The 25,985-nt window shown below is 43.2% G+C and overlaps 1 protein-coding gene and 1 pseudogene across 12 annotated transcripts; both read right to left on the bottom strand.

Moving 5' to 3' along the window:
* Positions 1-544: 544 nt before the first annotated feature.
* Mdm2 (MDM2 proto-oncogene) lies at positions 545-24,282 on the bottom strand. 12 transcript variants are annotated; one of them, XM_076554199.1, is made up of 12 exons: positions 24,267-24,282; positions 23,203-23,284; positions 22,938-23,022; positions 18,514-18,588; positions 14,974-15,107; positions 14,554-14,603; positions 12,265-12,332; positions 11,861-11,957; positions 10,393-10,541; positions 3,768-3,923; positions 2,955-3,032; positions 545-1,545 (listed from the first exon to the last, which is right to left on the bottom strand). In XM_076554199.1, exons 3-12 carry the CDS (start codon positions 23,016-23,018, stop codon positions 976-978), a joined length of 1,458 nt encoding a protein of 485 aa, XP_076410314.1. In that variant the 5' UTR covers positions 23,019-23,022; positions 23,203-23,284; positions 24,267-24,282; the 3' UTR covers positions 545-975. The 12 variants fall into 12 exon arrangements, with proteins under 12 accessions (XP_076410314.1, XP_076410316.1, XP_076410313.1 ...); XM_076554201.1 differs by lacking the exon at positions 24,267-24,282 and adding an exon at positions 23,767-23,904 and having other exon boundaries at positions 545-1,521; XM_076554198.1 differs by lacking the exon at positions 24,267-24,282 and adding an exon at positions 23,767-23,824.
* LOC121823856 (U6 spliceosomal RNA) lies at positions 21,269-21,369 on the bottom strand (annotated as a pseudogene).
* Positions 24,283-25,985: the final 1,703 nt, after the last annotated feature.

Here is a 25,985-nt window from a genome sequence, read left to right as displayed (position 1 = left end):
TCAAGAGGTTAATCTACATGGAGAATTCATTTTAAAATACTACGCATGTTTTAAAATGAGTTCTCTTTATCCATGTTCTGAATTACTCTCTCTGCTGAATGGTTTCTACACCTAGCCTAAGTACAGCCTGAAACTTAGGCAACATTGGGAACCATGGGGCTAAGTCCAAGGAGGTGCTTCTAAGGGCCTCAGAATTCTCCACCTGAGAGATCAGTGCATCATCTGCTCCACTCCGTATGACAACACACTTGAAAATACGGTGCATGTTTTTTACTTACATACCACCAGATACAACTCGTACCTTTAAAAAAAAATTGTGTGCACATGGGGCACGTGTGGTTATCGGAGGACAACTTGTGGAACTGGTTCCCTTCTTCCCCTTTTTGGGGGCTCCAGAGATCAAATTTACATCATCAGGCTTATACAAGCAAGTGCCTTACCAAGAGTCATCTCTCCAGCCCACAGCCACTAGAGAACTAAGGAGTTTCAGAATTTCAAAAACTTAAATATTCAATCCTTCACACAGCTTCTAACTCCTTACGCGAGAGGTACTAAATAAATTAAATGTTCTTTATTAACAGAGGGAAAAAAGGAAATCAAATGCTTCTAATGCAGTCGATCCTCAGAAAGGGCACATCATCATTTGCAGCTGGAGAGGACACATTTCACTTCCAACCATCCTTCCAATTGGAAATTACTTAAAACATAAGGAAAATAAAAAAGGAGCCACACAGCCAACGCAGAGTATATCAAAACCCAAATGTAAATATAATCAAGTGAAGTTTTCCTGAAAGAAGGAAACAGTCACTATTCATACCCTCAAGGAGATCAATTATACAACAAAGTTTAAGTGGACGAAGACACTTTTCTCACTTTAGTGTAGATAAAAATAAATGCAAATAAAAATAAGACGCATGTTGTCTAATTTGGGGGTTATATAGTTAGAAATATATAATTCTATTTTTATGGGCAGGGCTAGTTGAAATAAGTTAGCACAATCATTTGAATTGGTTGTCTGCACACTGGGCAGGGCTTATTTCTTTTTTTTAGCTTCTTTGCACATGTGAAACATGACATGAGATGTCCGGTTTTGCCATGAACGATGCAGCCGTTTTTAGGCCGCCCTTGGCAAATCACACATGGTTCAGTGGCATTGAGAGAGAAGCCGGATTCCATGCTTTCTCCTCTGTTCTGTGTCTCCTCCTTCTCCAACTCTTTGACATCTTCTTGGCTGCCGTACACAATGCTGCTGGAAGTGGATGGCTGGGAGCAGTCCTCACTGTCCTGTGACTGGAAGGCATGTCCTTCTTTATCATCACTTTCCTCAAGGCACGGCTCCTGAGAGTCACTCACTGTAGTTTTTTTTCCATCAGGCACATCTAAGCCTTCTTTTTCGGTGATCTCTCTGTTATCTTTCCCTTTCCCTTCGGGAAGCCAATTCTCACGAAGGGTCCAACATCTGTTGCAGTGGGGTGGAAGCGGGGGATTCATTTCACCGCAGGAGGTGCATTTCCAATAGTCCTTCAATAAAAGAAGACATGAACCCTTTCGTTATTAGTCATAGCGAGACTAGTAGCTTCAATATACTGAGGAAAAGTATATCACATAGTTCAATTTTCAGCATTTCATGTTTTACATAAGACAGGCAAAAAGAACATGAGGAATATAGTTAATGCTGTATAACAGAAATTAGCTAAGAGAGTAGATTTTAGGTACTTTCCCCACATGTACACACACAAAAAAGGAGAACTACGTAAAATAACAGATGTTAGTTTCTTTGACTATAGGCCTGGGATCAATCCCTAGCACTGATTAAAAAAAAAAAAAAAAAAAAAAAACACTAAAAACTAAAAAAGTTATAACTCCCCCACCCCGCCACTCCCCCCAAATCGGTTACTTTTTGAAAGGTTTTAGAAACAGAACCAGCTAGGCTGGGCACCAGTCCACGGGCAGACTACTTGCTGATTATGCACAAGGGCCTGGCTCCATGCTCAGCACTGAGGAAAGTCTCTTCAATGCATGACTGAGTTCCATACTGGAAATCCCAATGTTACAAACCCTCAGTGTGGTTCGTGTACCTATCAAGTCTAAACTGGCCGGGACAAGCATAGCTTACCCACTTAGTTGAAGTAACCGGCACAGCATTTTCCCTATGTTTTTAAGTCTGTTCCCACTTCCTCCAAAGCTCAATCTGGAACACTGCCTAGACATTACATGATAAATCCAGTTGAAACCTGCTTTTCCTAGAGAAACACTTCCAACCCACCAGTCACTAGGATTCCTTAAGACATGCTCTAATGGCCAGTTCAGCTGAACACCCCGTTTTCATGCCTAAGAGAAGTTCTTGTCAACTACTGGAGCTACAATCTGCCGCTCTCACCATAATCCAAACTCTACGCCCATCCTCGTCAGACCTCCTGTATTCTAACTGCTCAGTGTGTCCTCCGTATGGCAACTTCTCTCTACACAACTGGAAGGCCAACTCTCCACATCCCTGAGTCATCACTGAACATACCCTATATCCTTGCATAAACTGAAGGATGACTTTTCCCTGAGGACACTTCCTAGTGTACCCTGAATAAACAGATCCAGTTTACGTTGCCCGACAAGCAGCCTAATACAGAAGCAATGGGGTAGAGTTTACAGACCCTCCCATACTGATTCTCTGATTCCTAAGTGTGGCTTCCACTCATCCCCAAAACCAAACACAAAGGCCTTACAAGGCAGGGATGGATGTTTCAAGGGGTCCAATATATTCAAGTTTAAATTCCACCCCATAAAACCAAACAAACAGAGCAACAGACCCCATTACAAAGAAGAAAAATGCTCTAAGGCCTAAGAGTTTAAATGTTTTAACTGTACAAATCACCTCACTTTAAGAAGTAAATTAAGCAGTTTCCCAATTCTGGCCTCAGCACTGTGTTTTTATTTCTGTGAAGTATCTGGATACTTACAGCTAAAGAAATTTCAGGATCTCCCTCAAAGGAGTCTGCATCACTTTCTCCTGTCTGATACACCGTGACTCGATAGACCTAATAAGACAAAGTCATCAGTATCCATTTACCACATTTCAACCGAAGAGGCTGAATTCTCAGTAAGTCCTAAACAAACAACCTGAGCCACAAACTGTCCATGAGGAGTTCCAAAGGCAAAGTCAAACACAGTTCCAGTCAAGCAGGACAGAAAACTCTTCACTCACCATGGCAAGAGTTGTTAAATACTTAAACCAAACAAAATATTCAAGAAAACCTATTTTATAAATTCAGTTATTAACCAGAAACAACTAGAAATGTTAAAGGTATAGTTACTCCCACAACTGTTTGTTGCATGTTTGATATTTGTGAAAAACTAATATTGAAAAGGGAGGGACAGAAGTGGTGACACACGCCTTTGATCCCAGCACTCTGGAGGCTGGCAGAGACAGGTGGATCACTGTGAGTTCTAAGCCAGTCTGGTCTACACGGCCAGGGCTTCATGGTCAGCTAGGGCTACATGGTGATTCTCTGTCTCGAATGAATGAATGAATGAATGAATGAATGAATGAATGAATGAATAAGAGAATCAAATGGAGAAGTTTGTGGGCAGACCATTACAAGATTGTCCACCAAAGCCTAAGTTTATAGTAATATGAGACTATAATAAACCATGCAATAAGAAACTATAAACTTTCACCTTAAATCCACAAATCAAAAAGCAAGAATTTCAAGTGAATCTGAACGTATCACATCTTCAATCTTAGTAAAAAGCTAATGAACACAGACACCCACCTCATCATCCTCATCTGAGAGCTCATGCCCTTCTTCACTCAGGCTGTAATCTTCTGAGTCAAGAGACTCAACTTCAAATTCTACACTAAATTGATCGGAACCCGAATCCTGATCCAACCAATCACCTGAATGTTCACTTACACCATCATCAAGGTCCTATGGAGAAAGAATAAAGTGAACTTAAATACATTGCCTCTGGGCCTCAGTAAGAGCTTCCTAAATTCATCCTGTGCCACTATTTCCTCCTCCTGTTCATGATGCACAGACTGGCTCAAGGTTAAGGTTCAAGGTTATTACATTAATATTGAATCTTCCCTGCTCAAAATTCTGCTACATGAAGGAAAAAGGTCAAAGGCCCTTAGCACTGAAGTTACCATTTTGAAATGCCCCAGCTAAACACACCTTCTATCCTCCTCACCCCCACTCCACCCAGACCGAGTTCCCTAATAATCCATCCTACACTAACTTTCCCTCCCTAAGATAATATGAGTTCCTAATTCTCTGGCTACGGTTCTGACAATACCACGTTTAATGACCTTTCCTACTTATACGATTATTGATTATATACACACCTATTAATTATAAGAAGCATAACTGCAAGCTTCTCCTATTAAATACAAGACAGCTAAGGTTTACCTTAATCACACTGTTAGCATGCCAGAATGCTAGTTACGACACAAATACAAATCTGGTATTTGGGTTTTTTGAGACATGATCTTCCTATGTAGCCCTGGATGGCCTAGAACTTGATATGTAGACCATACTTGGTTGTTAACTCAGAGAGCTCTGCCTGTTTCTGCTTCCTGAATGCTGGGATGAAAAGACTGTGCTATCAACCCAGCAATGGTATATTTGTTTTGAAAAAAACTTTGAGAATAACTTGATTTGAAAAGCTTCAAGATAAATTTTTAAATTAAAAAAAAAATTCTATGTATTTTCAACTAGCCTCTCATTTTAGGATTTAGTAACTCACAGCTTCAGAACCTAATGTCTGTCTATGCTAAGGGTACGAAGCATACACATACCAAGGCTACAATGTGCTGAATCAAGAGATCAACTTCAAGGCCAGGTATGGTGGCACACACCTTTAATCCCAGCACTTCCAGCAGAGGAAGAGGCAAGAAGATCTCTGTGAGTTCAAGACCAGCCTGGTCTACAGAGGACAGCCAAGAGCCAGAACTAAATAGAGAGACCCAGTCTCAAAACAACATAAAAAAGAGATTCAACTTCAAATTCTACAGTAAATTGATCAGAAACTGGATCCTAATCTATAACTGAGAAAAATGCATGACTCTAAGAGTCAGAATACAGGCATTCTCAATGTGATGCCAAAAGCTGTTGAACTTCAGACACATCATTTAACTTCTAGAGAATACAGTCCCTTGAAATATGAAAGGAGTCTGAATTAATATAATCCACAAAAATAAAGTATATTATTTTATAAATTTCTAAGTGAAGACTTAAAGTGATGTTGATAAAACAGTAGAAAAAGCAACTCATTGCCGGGTGGCGGTGGCGCACGCCTTTAATCCCAGCACTCGGGAGGCAGAGGCAGGTGGATCTCTGTGAGTTCGAGGCCAGCCTGGGCTACCAAGTAAGTTCCAGGAAAGGCGCAAAGCTACACAGAGAAACCCTGTCTCAGAAAAAAAAAAAAAAAAAAAAGGAAAGAAAGAAAGAAAAAAAGAAAAAGCAACTCATCAAGAACTAGCTCTTGGGCTGGAGAGATGGCTAGGAGGTTAAGAGCACCGACTGCTCTTCCAGAGGTCCTGAGTTCAATTCCCAGCACCCACATGGTGGCTCACAACCATCTGTAATGAGATCTGGCGCCCTCCTCTGTATACATAATGAATAAATAAATCTTTAAAAAGAAAAAAAACAAACTAGCTCTAATTCCTAGGGAAATTCCACTGACACAGGTTAGGACAGTCAGTCCCATCTCTAGTGACCCAACAGTGTTCCTTCACTCAACTCTCTGGAATCAGACCTACCTTCTGCAGCAGTGCTCTGCAAGCTCTATCAGAACACCAGTGCATCTTTATAAATGACTCTCTCCTGAACAAAGCCATGCCTGTGTGTGCTACAGATCTATGGTTGCTTTTCCACATTAACAAGACCTAACAGGCCAGGCAGTGGTGGCGCACGCCTTTAATCCCAGCACTTGGGAGGCAGAGCCAGGCAGGATCTCTGAGTTTGAGGCCAGCCTGGGCTACAGAGCAAGATCCAGGACAGGCACCAAAACTACAGAGAAACCCTGTCTCGAAAAACAAAACAAAAAAATAAATAAAATAAAGAAGACCTAACAGGGGGCTGGAGAGATGGCTCAGAGGTTAAGAGCACTGGCTGTTCTTCCAGAGATCCTAAGTTAAATTCCCAGCATCACACGGTGGCTCACAACCATCTGTAATATCTGGTGCCCTCTCCTGGCCTGTAGGCATAGATGCAGACCAAACACCTTCAAAAACAAAACAAAAAAGACGACCTAACGGACCAAAGCAGACCAGAACTAGAAGGTTAACTCTATGGTAGTTGACAACCCTTTGGTTCTACAGTATCATGAAAACTGCAACACTGCTGGGAGCCAGAGACAGCTCTCATGGGTGACGATGCCAAGACTGAGGTGCTGAGTTCTCTATCCCTGGAACCTACATGGTGAAAGGAGGAAATGGATTTCCTCAAGCTGTCCTCTGTCCTCCTTACACTCTCACAAATGCACTGTGGCAGACAGAAACACCCACACACATACACAAATGTGTTTTTTTCAAATGCAATGTCGAAAGCCATTTTGAAGCCAGGTACTTGGGAGACAGAAGCAGGTGGATCTCTGAGTTTGAGGCCAGCCTGGTCTACAAAGAGAGTTCTAGGACAGTCAGGGCTACACAGAGAAACCCTGTCTCAAATCCAACCCTTCCCTCACCCCACCCCACCCCAAAAAACCAAGTTGTTTTGAAAAGTGTGAGCTAAGGGGCAACACATAAGTAAAAAGGCATCACAGAAATATGTTTTGTCAGAGCTGGAGAGATGGCTCAGCTGTGAAGAGCACTGGCTGCTCTTCCATAGGACCCAGGTTCAATTTCCAGCACCCACACGGCAGCTCACAACTGTCTGTAACTCTAAGATTTGACACCCTCACACAGACGTACATTCAAGTAAAACACCAATGCACATAAAATAAAAAAATTTTTTAAATGTTTTATTTGTCTTATTTCAAATGTGTTTAGTTGTAGGAACCTTTAACAAATTATTTAACAATAGTTTTTCCTGTAAATGGAGGGTGAGACTGCTGAGATTAACATTTGAATATAAGGGAAGTTAAAACAAAGGAAAAAATAGTCCTATTAAAAGCATTCTCATTTAAGAAATTTAAGCTTAATCAAATTTTAACTTGATTTTTATAAGAATACACACACAAGAAATTTAAGCTTAATTAAATTTTTAACTTGATTTTTATAAGAATACAAACAAACAAACACACACACACACACACCCCTACAGAAAAAAAAACTTCTATTTTGAGAATAGGCCATGTTGTAAGCAAACAGACTCTATTAAATTAGCTAGCGCGCGCGCGCGCACACACACACACAGAGAGAGAGAGAGAGAGAGACAGAGACAGAGACTCTGAGATTGAAGAACATACAGGAAGTAGGGTAGAAAGACTCTGAGAGTCAAAGGTTGGGGGAAGAGCTGGGAACAGTGCCTCTGGACTTGACACAGTCTATGCACCACATATTGAAGACTGTGGCTGCCTGTCAAAAGTGAAGCTGGTCAACAATCCAGCATGGATGGGGTGGGCGCTTACAGGGCCTAACACCTCACTGAGGAACTACTAGCAGCCGATGGCTTCTGGGGAAAGAGCAAGAGGGTAATTAACTGTCTTCAGGAGTGTGCTCCAATGGAAGACCCACTACCTATGTGCATATGGCTAAACAAGTTGTATCCAAAGCATGTGGGCAGAGATACGGGGATGGGTGGAGGTAAATACAATTAAAAACACTGCATACACATACGAAAACTCTCAAAGAATTAAAAGTATTAAATAAAAAATTTTTTAAAAAGGAGCTGGAGGATAGCTCAGCTGTTAAAAGAACACGAACACACACCAGTCTTGCAGTTCAGTTCCCATCACCCACTTTAGTCGCTTTCAACTACGCCAGGGGGATCTGGCATCCTCTTCTGGACTCGAGGGCACCTGCACTCACTTGTGCCTACACTCACACACAGAATTAAAAACAGTGACCAAGAGACGCTGCCATATTAACTAGTGTGGTGGTTTGGATGAGATGTCTCCAACAGTCTTGGGCATTTGATTACTTGGTACCCAGTGGGTGGCACTGTTTGGGAAGACTGAGGAGGTGCAGCCTTACTGCAAGTATGTCACTGAGGGAGAGCTTTGAGATTTAAAAAGCCTTGCCAATTTCCAGTTTAGTCTTCCTGCTTCATGCTTGTTGTTAAGGATGCAAATTCTCAACTTCTTCCTCCAAAAACCATGCCTACCTCCTGCCTCACCTCCCCACCATGATGGATCCTTACCCCTCTGGAATGGTAAGCCAAAATAAGCTCCTTCTTGGGTAAGTTGCCTTAGTCATGATACTTTATCACAGCAACAAAAAAGAAACTAATACACCAAGGATGCACTTTAAAAAAAAAATTTTTTTTAAAGGTTAAGCATCCTTACAGCTAAATAGAGGTTTGCCCAGCATGTGGAAGGCCCTGGGTTGGGTGCATGGTTCAATGTCCAAGACTACATTTTAAAAACAAACAAACAACTCTTTTAAAAATTTGTCTTGTTATTTTTTGTGTATGTATGGGTGTGTTGACTGCACGTATGTGCATGCGCCATGTGTATGCTCGGTGCCTGCAGAAGTCAGACAAGGTCATCTGATCCTCTGGAAATGGGGTTACAGATGACTGTTAGCCATGGATGCTGGAAACTGAACTTAGGTCCTCTGGAAGAGCAGCAAGTGCTCTTCACTATTGATTATCTCTCCAGTCTCCACCTCTCCCCACCCCTTTTGGGGGGGGAACACGACTTTTACTGCAGCTCAACTTTGAACAAATAAATCAACATGGTCTGAGTTTAATTTCTGTCATACACAGATCTAGAAATCAGAGGCCTATTTATTAATCAGCTCTGTGAAACATAGGTTTACACATGGACAGTGAGTACCGGCACTGCCTTTACTGGTACAGAGCTCCAACTAAGCTAAACTTCCCAACTTGGAAAGCCGTCTTTAGTGGGGCACATGAAGTTTCCACAGCAATTTCCAGGCCAGCCAGGGTTACAGTGAATCCCTGTCTTTAAATATTCGAGATGGGTTGGGGGTATACAATGGTACAGTGCTTGCCTAGCGTGTGCTGTGTGTTTGATCCTTGGCAAGGAAAGCAAACTTGCCTTAGATGTCTACAGTACATGACTGAGCTGAATTTCCGGGCTCCTTCTTGTATTTAAAAAGTCACTTCTAAATGTTCAGATGACTGTATACTCCAGCACACTTGAGCTGACTACTAGTACAGGGGTCCACAAAGGTTCTCTCACATAGAGATGACATCAGTAATGATGGAATCTGTGTTCATTTTTCCAGGAGCAGGGCTACTCAAATCTCCCACCTTTATCTCCAAACCTAGAGCTACAAGCAGGGAGCTCCACATAGCTTTAAAATTACAATTTACCACTGTGTTCAGCAACAATCTCATATCAAACACGGGCATTTGTTATTGATATATGTTTATTTATTATAAAACTAAAGAACAACTATAAGATAAAAACCTGAAGTGGATGGCAAGCTATTGCTGAAAAAGCCCCATCACCACCGCTACCTGGCTCAACAAGGATGAGCATCCCTCTGCTCTGCCTCCTCTCTCGGTCACATCCATCCCCAATGAATAACTCGCTGCTTGGACCAAAAAGCTCTTCTCAACTTGCTAGTGGACCAGTGACAAAATTCCTGCAACAGGCATTCTATTTATAAGCTTATTAGGACTTTAAGGACTACATTTTTAAAAAACCTTTTTTTTCCCCTAATTTAAAACCAAAACACGGGGCTGGAGAGATGGCTCAGAGGTTAAGAACACTGACTGCTCTTCCAGAGGTCCTGAGTTCAATTCCCAGCAACCACATGGTGCCTCACAACCATCTGTAATGAGATATGGCACCCTCTTCTGTGTACATAATAAATAAATAAGTCTAAAAATAAAATAAAATAAAACCAAAACACAGGACTGGAGAGATGACTCAGGGGTTTAGGGCATTCGTTGCTCTTGCAGATGACCCAGGTTCCATTCCCTGCACCCAGACAGGCTCACAACCATCCATACAACAGTCCAGGGAATTCAACACCCTCTTCTGGCCTTCAGGACACTGCATGCACATGAAACATTCTGGCTGACAAAACCCTTACATAAAAAAAATAAGCCTGGTGGTGGTGGTGGTGGTGCACGCCTTAACCCCAGCACTTGGGAAGCAGAGACAGGCAGATCTCTAAGTTCAAGGCCAGCCTGCTCTACAAACCAAGTTCCAGGACAGCCAGAGCTGTTGCAGAGAAACTGTCTCCCAAAAACATACATACATAAGTAAATAAATAAAACAAATGAGATAAATTCTAAATCATCAGCACCAGAGGCCTACCTGGTTTGAGGGGGTCTCTGTGGACTCACTGCTGCTGCTTCTTTCACAGCATATCTCCCGTAACACACACAGAGCCAGGCTTTCATCAAAGGAGAGGGACCTGTGGCGCTTCCTCTGTCGCTCACCAGGTAGTTCATCTGCGTTTTCTTCTATGTTAAGGGAAAATGGGTAGTTAAATCCTTGCACTGTGCTGATTTAGAAACTGAAATGTCTTCAGTACCTATTTACCTATTTGTAACATTTGCTTGTTTTTTCAAGACAGGGTTTCTCTGTGTAGCTTTGGTGCCTGTATTGGATCTCACTCTGTAGACCAGGATGGCCTCAAACTCACAAAGATCCACCTGGCTCTGCCTCCCGAGTGCTGGGATTAAAGGCATGCGCCACTGCCGCCTGGCTACAAAATTTAATTTCAGTTAATTTAAACAGAAAGTCAACCATTTATATTCCAAAAGTCAAATGTTCCACTGGATCTGTCCAACTAAGTACACTTCAAAGCTTCAAATCTTTGGGGCTGGAGAGATGGCTCAGTGGTTGAGAGCACTGACTGCTCTTCCAGAGAACCTGGGTTCAATCCCCAACACCCACATGGCAGCTCACAACTGCCTGTAACTGTAAGATCCAACATCTTCACACAGTCATACATACAGGCAAAACACCAATAAAGTTAAAAAAAAAAAAAAAAAAAAAAAAAAAAGGCAGGCTGGAGAGATGGCTCAGAGGTTAAGAGCATTGGCTATTCTTCCAGAGGTCCTGAGTTCAATTCCCAGCAACCACTGGGTGGCTCATAGCCATCTGTAATGAGATCTGGTGCCCTCTTCTGGCCTAAAAGCATACATGCAGACAGAACACTGTATACATAATAAATAAATAAATCTAAAAAAAAGCTTCCAATCTTTTTTTCTGAACTTTACCTTCACAAGTTACAATAAATTTAATCCATCTAGAGCTTTTTCTGTCAACACTAAGCTTTAAAAATATGACTATGATAGGTATGGTGGCACATGCCTTTAATTCTAACACCTGGGAGGCAGAGGCAGGTGAATCTGAGTTTGAGGCCAACCTGGTCTATACAGAGATGCTGTTCCCAAAAATAATTAAAGTAAATAGAAAATAAGACTTCATCTCCTTTTTTATTAAAAGAACCAAAATTAGGGGTCTAGAGCAGCAGTTCTCACCTTCCTGATGCTGCGACCCTTTAACATGTTTCCTCATGCTGTGCTGACCCCCAACCATAAAATTATTTTTGTAGCTACTTCATAACCATAATTTTACTACCGTTAGGAATCATCATGTACACATCTGTGTTTTCCGATGGTCTTAGATGACTGTGAAAGGGTCGTCTGACCCCCCCCCAGGGGGTCTCGACCCATAGGTTGAAAAGCACTGCATTGGAGGAAGACAGACAGACACACACACACACACACACCCCCAACAACTGTTAAATATGTCCAACATTCCCCATCTATACCTGTCTCACTAACTGCTCTCCTTCTGGATGAGGTAGACGGTCTGGAAACTGGATCTGAAGAGGAAGGCTTCTCTTCTGGTGGCTCCTGCACAGGGTCCTAACACACAGGGAAACACAGAACATGAAGTAAACACACAGCCCAGGCTGATCCAAGTCCTGTTTGATACAACCCTCCAGTTGTCAACAACTGCTTGTCACGAAGAGGAAAGACGGCTCAGAGATTGAGACCTGGGCTGCTCTTGCCTGGATGACTTTCGGTTTCCACCACTCATGTCTGGGGCAGCTCCAGGTGACCTGACATCCTCCTCTGGCCCGAGGGCACGCACGCACGCACGCTCCCACACTCACAGACAATACACACAAACAGAAATTTTAAAAAGGAAACTTATTTAATTAACCATTACCTTCCGATCACTGCCACCTTCAGGTTGACACCTGCTCTCACTCATGGATGTGCCGGAGTCTGCAGGCTCTAAGAGAAAGTAAAAACTGACTCAACACAAGAACAAGAGTTCAACATCACCAGTCTAACACAGCCTGTACAAAATTTAACCTTTCAACAAACATTAACCATGTATGTCCCGAGTGTCATTTGCATGCTAAAACCTGGAGATGAAACTTTAAAACAAGAATCATAAAGTAAAATGAGCACATTTTTAAAATATACTAGCAGATGCTGGGCATGGTAGCACGCACCTTTATCCCAGCACTTGGGAGGCAGGGGTAAGCAGAGGTAGGCAGATCTGAGTTGGAGGCCAGCCTGATCTACAGAGTGAGTTCCAGGACAGCCAGGGCTATACACTGAAACCCTGTCTTGGGGAAGGGTGAGGGGAGGCTGAACTAGCAGAGGAAACAAAGCATTGTTTGATAGATGTGGGGGAAAGAGACTAAAGAACTATCAGGACAGATTTTTAATAGCCTGTGCTGAAGCTAGTGTATATAAGACATTCCAGACAGAAAAAGTACTATGTGGAAAGGAATCCAGACACACAAACAGTTCTGTGGCACAAAATTAAAAACTAATTCGTTTTTATTGGAACGGAAGCAGGGTCATTGTGCAAAGAGCCATGTGTGCTCCTCCAAACAGCACAAGATGTCCTTCTTCTGAGCAGTTATTGTCATGGGACTGGAGAGATGGCTCTGGAGCAGACCTAAGTTCGCTTGCTCAGCACTCACGTCACGTGGAATCTAACACCTCTGGCCTCTGTGGACACCTGCACTTATGGGCACATAAGCACATACAAGGACACACACATAATTTTTCTTTCTTTTTTTTTTTTTTTCTCTTGAGATAGGTTCTCATTATGTAGACTTGGCTGGACAGGTCCATCTGCCTCTGCCTCCCAAGTGCTGAGATTGAAGGTATGAGTCACCATACCAGGCTCCATAATTAAATTTTTTTCAAAAGAGGGTTGGAGTGATGGCTCTGGAGGTTAAGAGCACTGGACGCTCTCCCAGGAGGTAGCAGCTCATTCACAATAGTCTAACTCCAGTCCTAGGAGATCAATGCCCTTCTTCTGGCCTCTGGGCACTGCACACAAGGGACGCACAGACATACACACAGGCAAAACACCCTACACATAACATGAAAACACCCCACACTAACATGCAAAGAGCCATTTTCAATTTACTTGTTTGGTTTTGGTTTTTTCAAGAGAGGGTTTCTCTGTGTAACAGCTCTGGCTGTCCTGGATCTCACTCTGCAGACCAGGCTGGCCATGAACTCACAAGAGATCCACCTGCCTCTGCCTCCCAAGTGCTGAGATTAAAGACAGGTGCCATGACTGCCCAGCGTGTTTTTAATTTTTTAAAAAAGAATGAGAATGAACCACAGGGCTGCTGAGGCAGCTAACTAGTACAACACTTTCCAAGCACAGATGAGTCCCTGCGTTCAGTTCCCAGCAGTGCTGAATAAATAAATGAATGCCATAGGGGCTGTAATCCCAGCTATTTGGAGGGAAGCAGGAAGACTGAGTTCCAAACCAGCCTGGATAATTTACAGGGAAATCCAATCTCAAAACAAAAAAGTAAATAGAGGCTGGAAATATGGCTCTGGTTAAGAGCACTGGCTACTATTCCAGAGAATCTGGATCCAATTCCCAGCACTGACACAGCAGCTCACAACCATATCTAATCCAGTTCCAGGAGATCTGATGGTTCCTTCTGTCCTCAGAGACACTGCACACAGATGGTACACAGACATACAAAACACTTACACACATGAAAATAAGCAATAATTTACAAAAAAAATTAGTGGGCACTGAAAGAGCTGACTAAAGAAATCAGAGAACCAGAAACACGAAACACAAAATCCACATACACAGTAACACTGTCTCTGATGTTTTGCTTTGCATCTTTACTTTACAGTGCTAAGGACTGGAGCTAGAACCGCACACAGGCCAGCAAAGCACTCTATCACTAAGTGTACCTCAAGTCCTCCAACTGCTGTAAGAACTGGCAAGGCGGTTCACAAGGTCAAAGGGCGTGCATGGAAGCCTCAAGATATGAGCTGGATCTCTAAAATCCACATAAAGAGAACTCCTGTGTCCCACCCCAGACACACAGCACAAATACACACATTTAAAAGCTCCAGGGTTCTCAGCTACATAGTGAGTTTGAGGTTAGGCTAGGATACACGAGACCCTGAATCAAAGAGAATTGTCTTTAAAATTACAGTATTTTCATTAACTTACCTTGCTGACTTACAACCACCAAGTTTCTGTAGATCATTGTATATATTTTCCTTGTAAGAAAAAGAAAAATTATAAATAGAGAACCTATGGCTGGAAAAAGTTAGATCCACTTATACACCCACACAACTTGACTGGACTGGTCTCAAAAATAAGTCAGACCTGGTGACCCGAGTTTGACTCCTCAATGCTGTCTCTGGAACCCCCCAATCACAGTGAGTGGCACATGCACAATTAAAAAACAAACAAGTTTTTAAGATTCCAGAGTTCAGGTTCCCAAACAATATACCCGGCCCCACCAAAAAACAAAGGTCAGGGCCAGGAGTGTTACCACAGCAGAGCATTTTGAATGCACGCTACATACAGTTTGTCTGACAGAGGGGCAGAGATGGAGAGGAGCTGCAGCTTTACGGAATGATTTACCTGTGCTCTTTCACAGAGAAGCTCGGCACTCCAAACAAATCTCCTAGAAGATCATTTGAACAATACACAATATGTTGCTGCTTCTCATCATATAATCGTTTAGTCATAATATACTGGCCAAGATAAAATATAATCTGAAATAGAAATAACAGTTTCTAAGTATTAAAACTAAATATCAGTTTTACATACATTGAGTAATACCCCATTTATCCAAACAACCACCATATCCACAATCATGTATAAGACCAACATTTTGTATTTAGAACCTCTTTTAAACACTTTTTTGTTTTGAGACAGGGTTTCTCTGTGTAGTCCTGACTGTCCTGTATCTCTCTTTGTAGTCCAGGCTGGCTTCAAACTCATGGAGATCCGCCTGCCTCTGCCTCTTAAGAGCTGGGATTAAAAGCATGTGCCACCACCCCGTTTAAAACACTTTCCTTTTGCCGGGTGGTGGTTGCACACTCCTATGATACTAGCACTCAGGAGGCAGATCCAGGCCGATCTCTGTGAGTTCGAGGCCAGCTTGGTCTATAGATCGAGATCCAGGACAGGCTCCAAAATTACACAGAGAAACCCTGTCTCAAAAAACCAAAACACTTTTCCTTTAAGTTGATGAAAATAGAAGTAACTGTTTCTCCGCATTACTTGAATGTGTTTCTTGCTTTTCTTTTCTTTTTTTTCATAAACTTTAATTCTTCCCAGAAATCTAGATACTAACATACTAGGAAAGAAAGGAAAAAGAGGCAAAAAAAAAAAAAAAATTGAAGGCAAAAAAAAATCAACTAAAACACACAGCGGTGAATTAGAGCAATGACAAATGTCACAAATATATTCTTCAACAGCTCTAAAGTCATCAAGAGGATCAGGAAAATCCTCAATGACATCTCCCAATGGAGTATTCTCAACGTTATGAATCTTTCTCACAGTCCATGGCCCCAACCATTACTATTAAGTTATATTCCACGTGTGCCATTAAGTCAGCTCCAGCCACACACTTTGTTACCATAAAGCAGCCCGTCACAACATCTGTGAGCGTCCTGCGGGGCACAGCGAGTTCTGCCAGCAGTCTCGTCATCCTGACACCCCACAGAACTGAGAGCACTGTACGGAAACCAAGAGGGTGCCCCTTGGTCTGACACCTGAGGAAACCACCTGGGACGAACACCTACTCCAGTGCACTTTCGACTATCCCATACAGGTGTCCACTACTTTTTCAAGAGCCCCAGGATAAAGAGCTTGAAACTGAAAACTGGTACAGACAATATAAACAGCCCTAAGTCCCACCTCCATAGTCCATCCAAGTCTGGGTCTAAAATACTCCAGGGGTCTGTCCTAAACATGGAAATGCTTTTTCTTGTCAATACTCCTCAAATAATACAGTATTAATAACTTTGTATTATCATGTGTTATAGGTAATCTAGAGACAACTTAAAGTATAAGGGAGGCTGTGCATACATTACATAAAAAGTTTCTTTTCGTACCCGGGCGGTGGTGGTGCACACCTTTAATCCCAGCACTCAGGAGGCAGAGCCAGGCGGGATCTCTGTGAGTTTGAGGCCAGCCTGGTCTACAGAGCAAGATCCAGGACAAGCACCAAAACTACACAGAGAAACCCTGTCTCGAAAAACAAAACAAAAAAAAGTTTAGTTTTTAAAGTTTCTGGAGACATTTCTCTATGTAACTGCCATGGCTGTCCTGGAACTCACTTTGTAGACCAAGATGGCCTCAACTCACGAGGATCTACCTGCTTCTGCCTCCCAAGTGCTGGGATTATAGGTGTGCAACACCACCGCCCAGTAAGTTTCATTTTTTAAGTAAGGGACTTGGAAGGCAGGGTCCTAAAGCCAATGCCCTGCGCAGAGCAGAGGAAGACCACTGAGCCGTGGCATACAGCTCAGTACAAGCACCCTACATCTTTCTGATGGCCTTGATCTATTTTCTAGTCTATCTGCTACTAAAGCCATACTTTGTTTGTTTCCTTAACTAATTTTATAAAGGTCAATCCAAAGTTAATGTCCCTAAAAACATCACTTAACACTTAAGAGACTTAGTGAAGCAGGAGTCAATCAATCTTAAAGGAATGTTCCTCCATGTCCATGGGTCACGAGCACTGCTGATAGGCAGTGGGACAAAAAGAATAGGTTCCTTCTACAAAGTATCCCCTGACACATTTCTAACAGTATAGCTGAAGACAAATTTGGGAGTCTCTTCCTGTCCCACTAGCCTGTCACAAGAACAGAACTTCAGTCTTTTAAGTAAACAAGGTAAGAAATACTTGTATGTCACTCACACTGAAATTCTGTCTACAACTGCCCAGCCACTCAACTGAAGACCATACTTTTATGAACAAACTTCAAACTAAAGAACAATACAATGTTGTATCCATAAAACAGAACACAGCTTCATGATTCAGCTCACCTAAGAATTTCAGTACAATATGCTGTACTCATGTATCTTTAGAGTACAAGTTCCAATCTGGGATCCAGGGATGCCCAAAAAGTCCTTGGATAAAAATTTAAAGAATCCAACAATTTGGATGCAGCATGTGGGGAGATCTTCATTTTCACTAAATTTGAACTGAAATTTAGGTTTCCCCTCCATTTGAATATAGGCAACAAGTTATAATATTTCTAAGTGATTCTTGTCACCAATAAACATCAAAATGCTTTTGTACCCATCAATGTATTCTTTTATTCCTCATTACATTAAAATCAAATTTATTAAACTTCCTACCAGTGTTTTATTAATCTAGAAGGCATTACACTGGGCAGGTACCAAGTCAGATGACCCTTGTTTCATTACACAGGACTGGCAGGGCAGGAGAGAAGTGATTCCCTCACAACATCCTTTAATCTCCACCAGGCATACACACAAAATAAATGCAGCTTTAAGAATTCAAAACTAGCCGGGCGGTGGTGGCGCACGCCTTTAACCCCAGCACTCAGGAGGCAGAGGCAGGCGGATCTCTGTGAGTTTGAGGCCAGCCTGGTCTACAGAGCGAGATCCAGGAAAAGCACCAAAACTCCAGAGAAACCCTGTCTTGAAAAACCAAAAAAATTTCAAAACTAAGTAAAAAGTATATCATCACAAATTTGCTTACTAATATGTATTTAAATAATTCTGAGAAGTTACAGATCTGAGACTTTAACCAGTTTGCCAAATGAGTTCACAGCACAAAAATGCCAAGAATTCTATAGTACCTCTTTCAGTTTGGGTTTCTACTTAAAAAATGAAACACACCGCTGAGTGTGGTGACACACACCTTTAATCCCAGCACGCAGAGGCAGAGGCAGGCGGATCTCTGGGAGTTCGAGGCCAGTCTGGTCTACATAGCAATTTCCAGGACAATCAAGAGCTACATAGAGAGACTTTGTCTCTAAAAAAGAAAGTCCACAAATAAGTATTTTTAGCTTCAAAACATAGTTCAAATGGCCACAAAACAATGTTCCTGCTTATTACAAAATCTTTCTTCTTTCAATGAACTTGAAAAGCGCTGAAGGTTATTACCACACCAGTTCTCCATCTCTCAGCTCTGCTTACCTCTTTCATAGTATAAATATCCTTTTGGGCACCGACAGACTGTAACAACTTCAAAAGCAATGGTTTCGGTCTCACCTGTGAAAGAAATGAGCTGCTGTTAACACCCATGAAAGCAGTCTACAGCATAAGTCCTGCAAGTCTGTCCAGAAAGAAGCTCAATAAAGGCAGCAAATACTGTGTTTGAAAATTGGTACAAAGTTAGACCTCAAAAAGTTGGGTTTTACAACAAGTGCAATAGACTTCATAAACAGAATAGCACACATCACCAAAAAGGAGGAAAAATGCTTTGGAAAAAGCTATTATGCAATGATCATGAAATCATTAAATACTATTAGTTGTGATCAAAAAACAGTATCAAGAGGATCAGAGATTAAAGGCATTGGCTGTTTTTGCAGAGGATCCAAGGTCAGTTCCTAGCACCCATTATCAGGCACCTCACAACTGTCTAAACTCCAGTTCGTTCCAGGTGATCACATCTTCTGCTGGCTTCTGCAGGGCCTGCACATACACAAGAGTGTGATGCTATTTTCTTCTCTAGCTCTATCATGTTTACTACCACAAAATCTAGTGGAGATCCAGTATGCCTAGTGTACTGTACGAACCCAAAGGTCTGCTGTAAGGAAACGTACAGAATGAAGGAGAAGAGACTACATCTCTAGGACTAAACCCATCACCAACCTATTACACACCAGATTCCTGACTGCTATACAACAAATGCAAGTCAAAGAGGTAAGGAGCAATTCAGAGACTACAATTCACGTCCCTCAACTACAGCTCAGTATTTTCTTCCTATGTGGTTTATACCTCAAGCACCCACTTACAATCTTTTACAATGCACTCAAAAAGGCTAGACATTGACACCAAAAAAGACATATGACCTTTATTTAAAGAGCATGCCAATAAGACCAGAAGAGCCATAAGGAATTTTTCTCCATACCTAGCCAATTTAAAGCAAAGTACTATATGAACTACAGGAGTGAATATATAATAAACTTTATTTACAAAGACAGGTCAAATTTTACCAGAAGCTACAGTTTGTCCATCTTTAATCTAGCTTTCCCAGTGGTAAGATGATAATTGGTGGAGCTAAAGAGATAGCTTAGAGGTTAAGAGCACTTGCTGCTCTTACAGAGGCCTTGGGCTTGGTTCCCAACACCCACATGATAGATCAAGTTACTATCTGTTACTTGAGTTGTAAGGATCTGACACCCTCTTCTGGCTTCTGTGGGCACCAGGCATCCACATGGTACACAGACACAAATGCAGGCAAAAAACATCAAACACATAAAATAAAAATCCTTAAAAAAACGACAACTACCACCTGACTAGCAAGCTGTGAGCCACAGAGCTGCTCATGAGCCCAGCCTGGCAGCCAGCACCCACCAGTGGAGCACCAGCAAGGAGCACCATGATAGAGTGGCACTGAACTCAGTTTCTCACCACCAGTCATGCACTACTCTGAAGATGTTCCTGTCCTTCACAGCTTTAGTGGTCATGGTTCCTCTCAGCTTGTGGTCTGGAACTGCTGGGTGCCAATAAGGACAGCCTTCTCTTTCATTCCGTTTCATGCATTGGATGTCTTATCTGCATGTACTTCTGTGCACCACTTGTGCTCTTGGTCCCCAGGGAGGCCAGAAAAGTGTCCAAGCCCCTAGAACTGGAGTTACAGATGGCTGTGAGCCATCACCTGGGTGCTGGGAATAGCGGCCAGGTCCACTGAGTAGCAGCCAGTACCCCTTGCCACTTAGCTGTCTTTCTCTAACAAGACAGCTATTTTTTGGCCTGGCTCCACTGTTGCAGATCACACTGTGCTGGCCCTCCTGGTCTACATGGCCTAGAATGCAACCTCATGTTGTATACTACCTTTAGACAGTATTTAATCTCTTTTTAAATACCGTTAAATGCTTCTAGGATAGTAAGTACACTGAGTCAACTAAAGTTGAAACAAAGTTTGAAAAACCGGGATGGAGAAGGCATGGAACGTGATGATGCTTTTTATCTGCAAAACTCAACTTTTTATTTGACACTGCCACACAGACCATTATCTTTGCTTATTTATTTCTGGTATTTTTTTAAAGACTTTTATTTATTTGTATTTTATATGTACTGATGTATTTCTGTACACCATGTGCATACAGTGCCCCTGGAGGCCAAAAGAGCCAGTAGATCCTCTGGAACCAGAATTACATTCAAGAGGGTTGGTGCTGGGAATCCAACCTAGGTCCTTTGGAAGAGCAGCAAGTGCACTTAACTGCTGAGCCCTCTCTCCAGCCTCACTTTTTGTTTTAAAGACTTTTTAGCAGAGTTTTAAAATGCTCTTTTAAAAGTGCATTTATTCCTGAAGAGCACACAAATAGGTTATCAAATACCAAATGGTCAGCCCTGAAAACATACATAGAAATGGCATTAGTCACACAGACCAAGATGTGTGTATGCATGTAACAAAAATTAATGAAAAAAAGGTCATGAATCAGATAAAGTATATTGGAAGTATATTGAAGGATGGAAAAAGTAGGCAGAAATGGTATAATTATAATCTCAAAAACAAAGAAAAAGCTTTAAAAATGAAATGGGAACCAGCTGGGTACGGTGGCGCATGCCTTTAATCCCAGCATTCAGAAGGCAAAGCCTGGCAGATCTCTGTGGGTTCAAGGCTAGTCTGATCTACAGAGCAAGTTCCAGGACAGCCAAGTCTGTTTCACAGAGAAACCGTCTCCAAAACTTGAAAAAAAATTTTTTCACTTAGTAAAATTTGAAAATTACTTTTTAATCCTTAATGCTCAGTCACTTATGCAGAAGTCATGTTAATCTTCTCTGTAGTGTGTCAGTTTTAGCATATGTACTGCCCAAGCAAACACCTCCTAAGTTTTTGACATATTAAATTAAATCAAAACTCTACAATGGAAAGCCAGTTTCTTATTAAGGCTTACAAGGTAAGAGCTGACTTCAAAACAAACTACTATAAAAGATAACATTCTTCATAATCTTATACTTAAGAATAAAAGAAAACTCGCCAGGCAGTGGGGGCACACACCTTAATCCCAGCACTCGGGAGGAGGCAGAGCCAGGCGGATCTCTGAGTTCGAGGCCAGCCTGGTCTACAGAGCGAGATCCAGGACAGACACTAAACTACACAGAGAAACCCTATCTTGAAAAATCATAAATACATACATACATACTCAAAAGCCATCCAAACAGACAAATCTGACTTTATAAAAATATTCTCAGTGGGAAAGACAGCATCAAGTTGCACACGGTACTATTAAGAAATTAACTATACTCAAACTGCGCAGAACTACAGAATTATGCAAACCACTAAGAAAATGCAAAAGGAACTGAGGGGAAGAGGGGAAAGGGAGAGGCTAGGAAGAGGGGTTAAAGAGAGGTGGAGACTGGGCAAAGCTCAGGATAAACAAGTTACTTAACACATGAAAAGCTGAGTTGCCTCACCGGAGATCTGGGGCATGTATACTGAAACAACAGTCCAGCAATGGTAACTGGCGCACAGTAACATGACACATTCTATAAAGAACTACAGGAGGAGTTCGGAGATTTCCAACAAAGAAATGAGAAATGAAGGGAATGAAAAGCTAATCACCTTGATTTACACGCATACACCAAATCATCACACTGTTCTTCACAAACATGTACAAGATTACATCAAAGGGAAAAGGGAAAGAGAGCGGGCAGAAGTGAAGACAGTTGTCCCCTTTGCTGAACCAGTCGGCAGTCAGCTGTTTACTCAGTCTTAGGATTTCTATTTCCCTATCGTTCTTAAAGAAAAATCACGTATTTTACTCAAGAACAGGAGGCAACTTTTACATCTACCAGTAGGTCATAGGGTTAAGAATGTAGCTCAGCTCAGTGGGAGAGTACTTATGCACCCACACCCCAAAGGCTGGGGTCAATCCCTAACACCAAAGCAAACAAAAAAAGCTATGCAGACTTAAGGAAAATGTTGAAATGGTGGACTCATGTGATCAACTACTATGCTGCCATTAAAAGTACTTCTGTAGTTTCCTGACGTGAATATAGAATAGGAAATTTAAAAGACAGAGCAAAGACTGGAACTTTCCATTTTTATTTTATGCATTTCTGTACTGACTAAAACCTTCACAAAAAGCCTGCATTACTTCTGTGACTTTTAGATTATCATTGAAAAAGTTAAACAGTGGTAGAACAAACTAGAAAATGCATGTCATAAGCGTCAGCATCCACCCTTGACGTAATAGAACTCATTTCTAAAGCCTGTATCAGGTGTAAGGCTATGAAAATACGGATTCTTGCTGTTAATTCTCTAATACAATTACAACTGAGAAACAGTCTTTAGTTAAAACGCACAGTTAATTTTAAGGGCTTTGCTATAGTTTGGGTTTACCTGGTAAAATAAGTTATTTCTACACACTCAAGACAAAAATACCAACCAGAGTCTCTTGTTCCGAAGCTGGAATCTGTGAGGTGCTTACAGCACCGTCAGTAGACACAGACATGTTGGTATTGCACATTGGCCTACAAGTAGGAAGAAAAAAAAACACACATACGATAAAAACTTGAAATGGTAAAATATCTGCGAAAATAAAAAGACACTTTTTTTTTTTAAAAAAGAGGACAGAAAACGTCTTTCACAGTGGCTTTCGAAAATCAAAAAAAAAAAAAAAAAAAAACGACCCGAGGCGAGCTGTTCCTTACCTGGATTGCAGACCGGAGAGGGGCCGTCGTCAGGGTGGGAGAGGCCACAGGTGTCCCCGTCTCCGGCTCGCCGGCACCCCAGCTGCGGAGAGGACCGGGTTTAAATAACCCCTGCTGGAGGCAAGTCAGGACTTAGCTCCTCCAACGGGCGCCGCCGAACGTGTCCCAACTTGACCGGCCCAGCAGGAAACGCTGAGTCAACCCCCGGGGGCGGCCCCGGGTGGGGGGCTCGCCCTGCCCAGAGGGCCAGGCGACCGGCACCTGTTAGGGACCGGACGGACCCCTGCAGGGTGCAGAGAGCAGCGACCCCGGAGACCCCCCGCTACCACCGCCGGGTGGACCCCGGCTCGTCTCCTCCCCCTTCCCCCGCCCCCACCCCGCCGCGCGCCGTCCAGACCCCGCCCTCCCACCGGGCCCGAGGACACCCGGGGCCCCGGGGCGCCGCGGCCGCGGCCGGGCTGAGAACAGGCCACGGAGGACGCTGGAGCGGTGGGGACCCGGACACACGGACACGGACACACTCCGCCGCCCAGCCCGGGACGGAGCCTCGCTTCCGGCGCGTACCTGCTGCTGCTTCTCCCCCGCGTGGCTCCCGCCCGGCCCGGCCCGACCCTTCACGGGACACGCGGCGGCCCCGCGGCCTGGACCTGGGCCTGGGCCCGGGCGACCATTTCGCTCCGGAGCTCGAGCGACGGCGGCCCTTGACTCAGAGCGCGGCCGTCCCTCGGCTTCCCTCCGGGGGCCGCGGAGGGCCCCACCCCGCCTCTCCTCCGCCGCCGCGACAAAGCGGAGCTGGCGCCGGAGCTGGAGCCCGGCGGCGCGCGCGCCCCCTACCGTCCGCGGGTAGAGCGCCGGAAGCCACGGCCCATCCGGGCACCTGAGCGAACGAGCGAGCGCGTACGCACGCGCACGCCTCCTGGACCAATAGGAGGCGGGCCTGGGCGGGGCTCGGCGGCCGCGCAGTGCGCGCACGCGCAGGGGAGGGGGGAGGTCCCGGTCGCAGGCGCGCAGTCCTTTTAATGAGTTGTTTTCCGGTTGTGGTTGTTGTTGATTTGTTTACATACCTCTGGCCGCAATGGTAACGTGGCAGATTCGTATCCAGGTGCTGCTGCTGCTGCTACCAAAACGGAAGCAAAAATAACAGCTGTGTGATATTTTAAACCCGCCCCCGCCAGCAGCTGGAGTTGTAGACTCCAGTGAGTTTATTTTCAGTCTTGAAAATAAAAATCGGGCTGGGGAGTTAGTCGGCTCAGTGGTGAAAAGAGTGCATCCTGCTCCTTTTCCGGTTCTCCTCACCCACGCCGCACAAACCCGTAACTGCAGCTCCCGTCAACCTTCTGGTCTCCACCGGCAACTGCACTCCGTGCACAGACACATATACATAATTAAAATTTAAATGAAAAAAAAAAAGCCATAGACGTACACTCCAGTGTTTACAAACTTCCTGGTTGGTGGTTATCGTGGGGGCTCAAGTTGTAGAAGGGATTGGGCCTTGAGGCTGAAACTAGGTGTTTGTAATCCCAGACCGGGAGCAACACGGCTGGCTGGATCTGCTTTTTTTTTTTTTTTTTTTTTTTTTTTTGGTTTTTTTCAAGACAGGGTTTCTCTGTGTAGCTTTTTTGCACCTTTCCTGGAACTCACTTGGTAGCCCAGGCTGGCCTCGAACTCACAGAGATCCGCCTGCCTCTGCCTCCCGAGTGCTGGGATTAAAGGCGTGCGCCACCACCGCCCGGCTGGATCTGCTTTTAAGATACATTTAAGAATGTAGGGTGTAGCCGGGCGGTGGTGGCGCATGTCTTTAAACCCAGCACTTGGGAGGAAGAGGCAGGTGGATTTCTTAAATTCAAGGCCGGCCTAGTTTATATAGAGTTCCAGGACAGCCAGGACTACACAGAGAAAACCTGTCTCAAAAAAAAAAAAAAAAAAAAAAAAAAAAAAGAAAGAAAGAAAGAAAGAAAGAAAAGAAAAAAGAAAAAGAAAAGAAAAGAAAGAAAACCTCAAGCTGGGTGTGGTGGCACATGCCTGTAATGTCAGCACTCAGGAGTCTGAGAGAGGAGTTTTATGAGGCCATCCCAGGTTATTTAATAAATGATGGATGGGAGGGAGGAAGAGAGAATAAGAAGGAAACCTCAAGTAATAGAAAATAAATATATAAGCATAAATTATACACACACACACACACATATATATATATATGTGTGTGTATATATATATATATATATATATATATATATATATATTAGTACACACTTGTAATCCCAGCATTCAAGAGACTGAGGTAAGAGGATATAAAGTTCAGAGTCAGCTCAGGCTGAATAAAGAACAAAGACTGGCCTGGGCTATGTAATCAAAATTACATCCCAAAACAAAAGACTGGGAGGGGGGCGGTTAATCCCCGTCAAAGGCCTGCTGGTAATAACCAGTTATGGTGAGAGCGCTCCTTTAGCATGTTCACATCCCTGGGTTTAATCTTCAGTCTTTCAAGGATTTAGTACTCGATGTTTATGGTGTGTACAAGAACATACCAATACGTGCCTCCCCAAAATAGGCTTCATGTCCTATTTTGAGATGGCTTCTTACAGGAAGGGCAGACACAAGTATCCCTCTGAAAACCATCCCCCTTGTAACAAATGTCCATCTATCTCCATTAGTGTACGGCAGGCAACAGGCAGGGGCATTTGCTGAGACATGTCGGCCTAAAGACAATCCACATGAGGTCATTTAGATTGCCACAGGCTGTCACCACTCTTCGGAGGGCAGTGCTAACATTCCAGAGTCTGCAC

Source organism: Peromyscus maniculatus, chromosome 18 (genome assembly GCF_049852395.1).
Source record: "Peromyscus maniculatus bairdii isolate BWxNUB_F1_BW_parent chromosome 18, HU_Pman_BW_mat_3.1, whole genome shotgun sequence".
Lineage (NCBI taxonomy): Eukaryota > Metazoa > Chordata > Mammalia > Rodentia > Cricetidae > Peromyscus > Peromyscus maniculatus.
The sequence above is the reverse complement of the archived record's forward strand: the minus strand, read 5'-3'. Positions and strand labels throughout refer to the sequence as shown.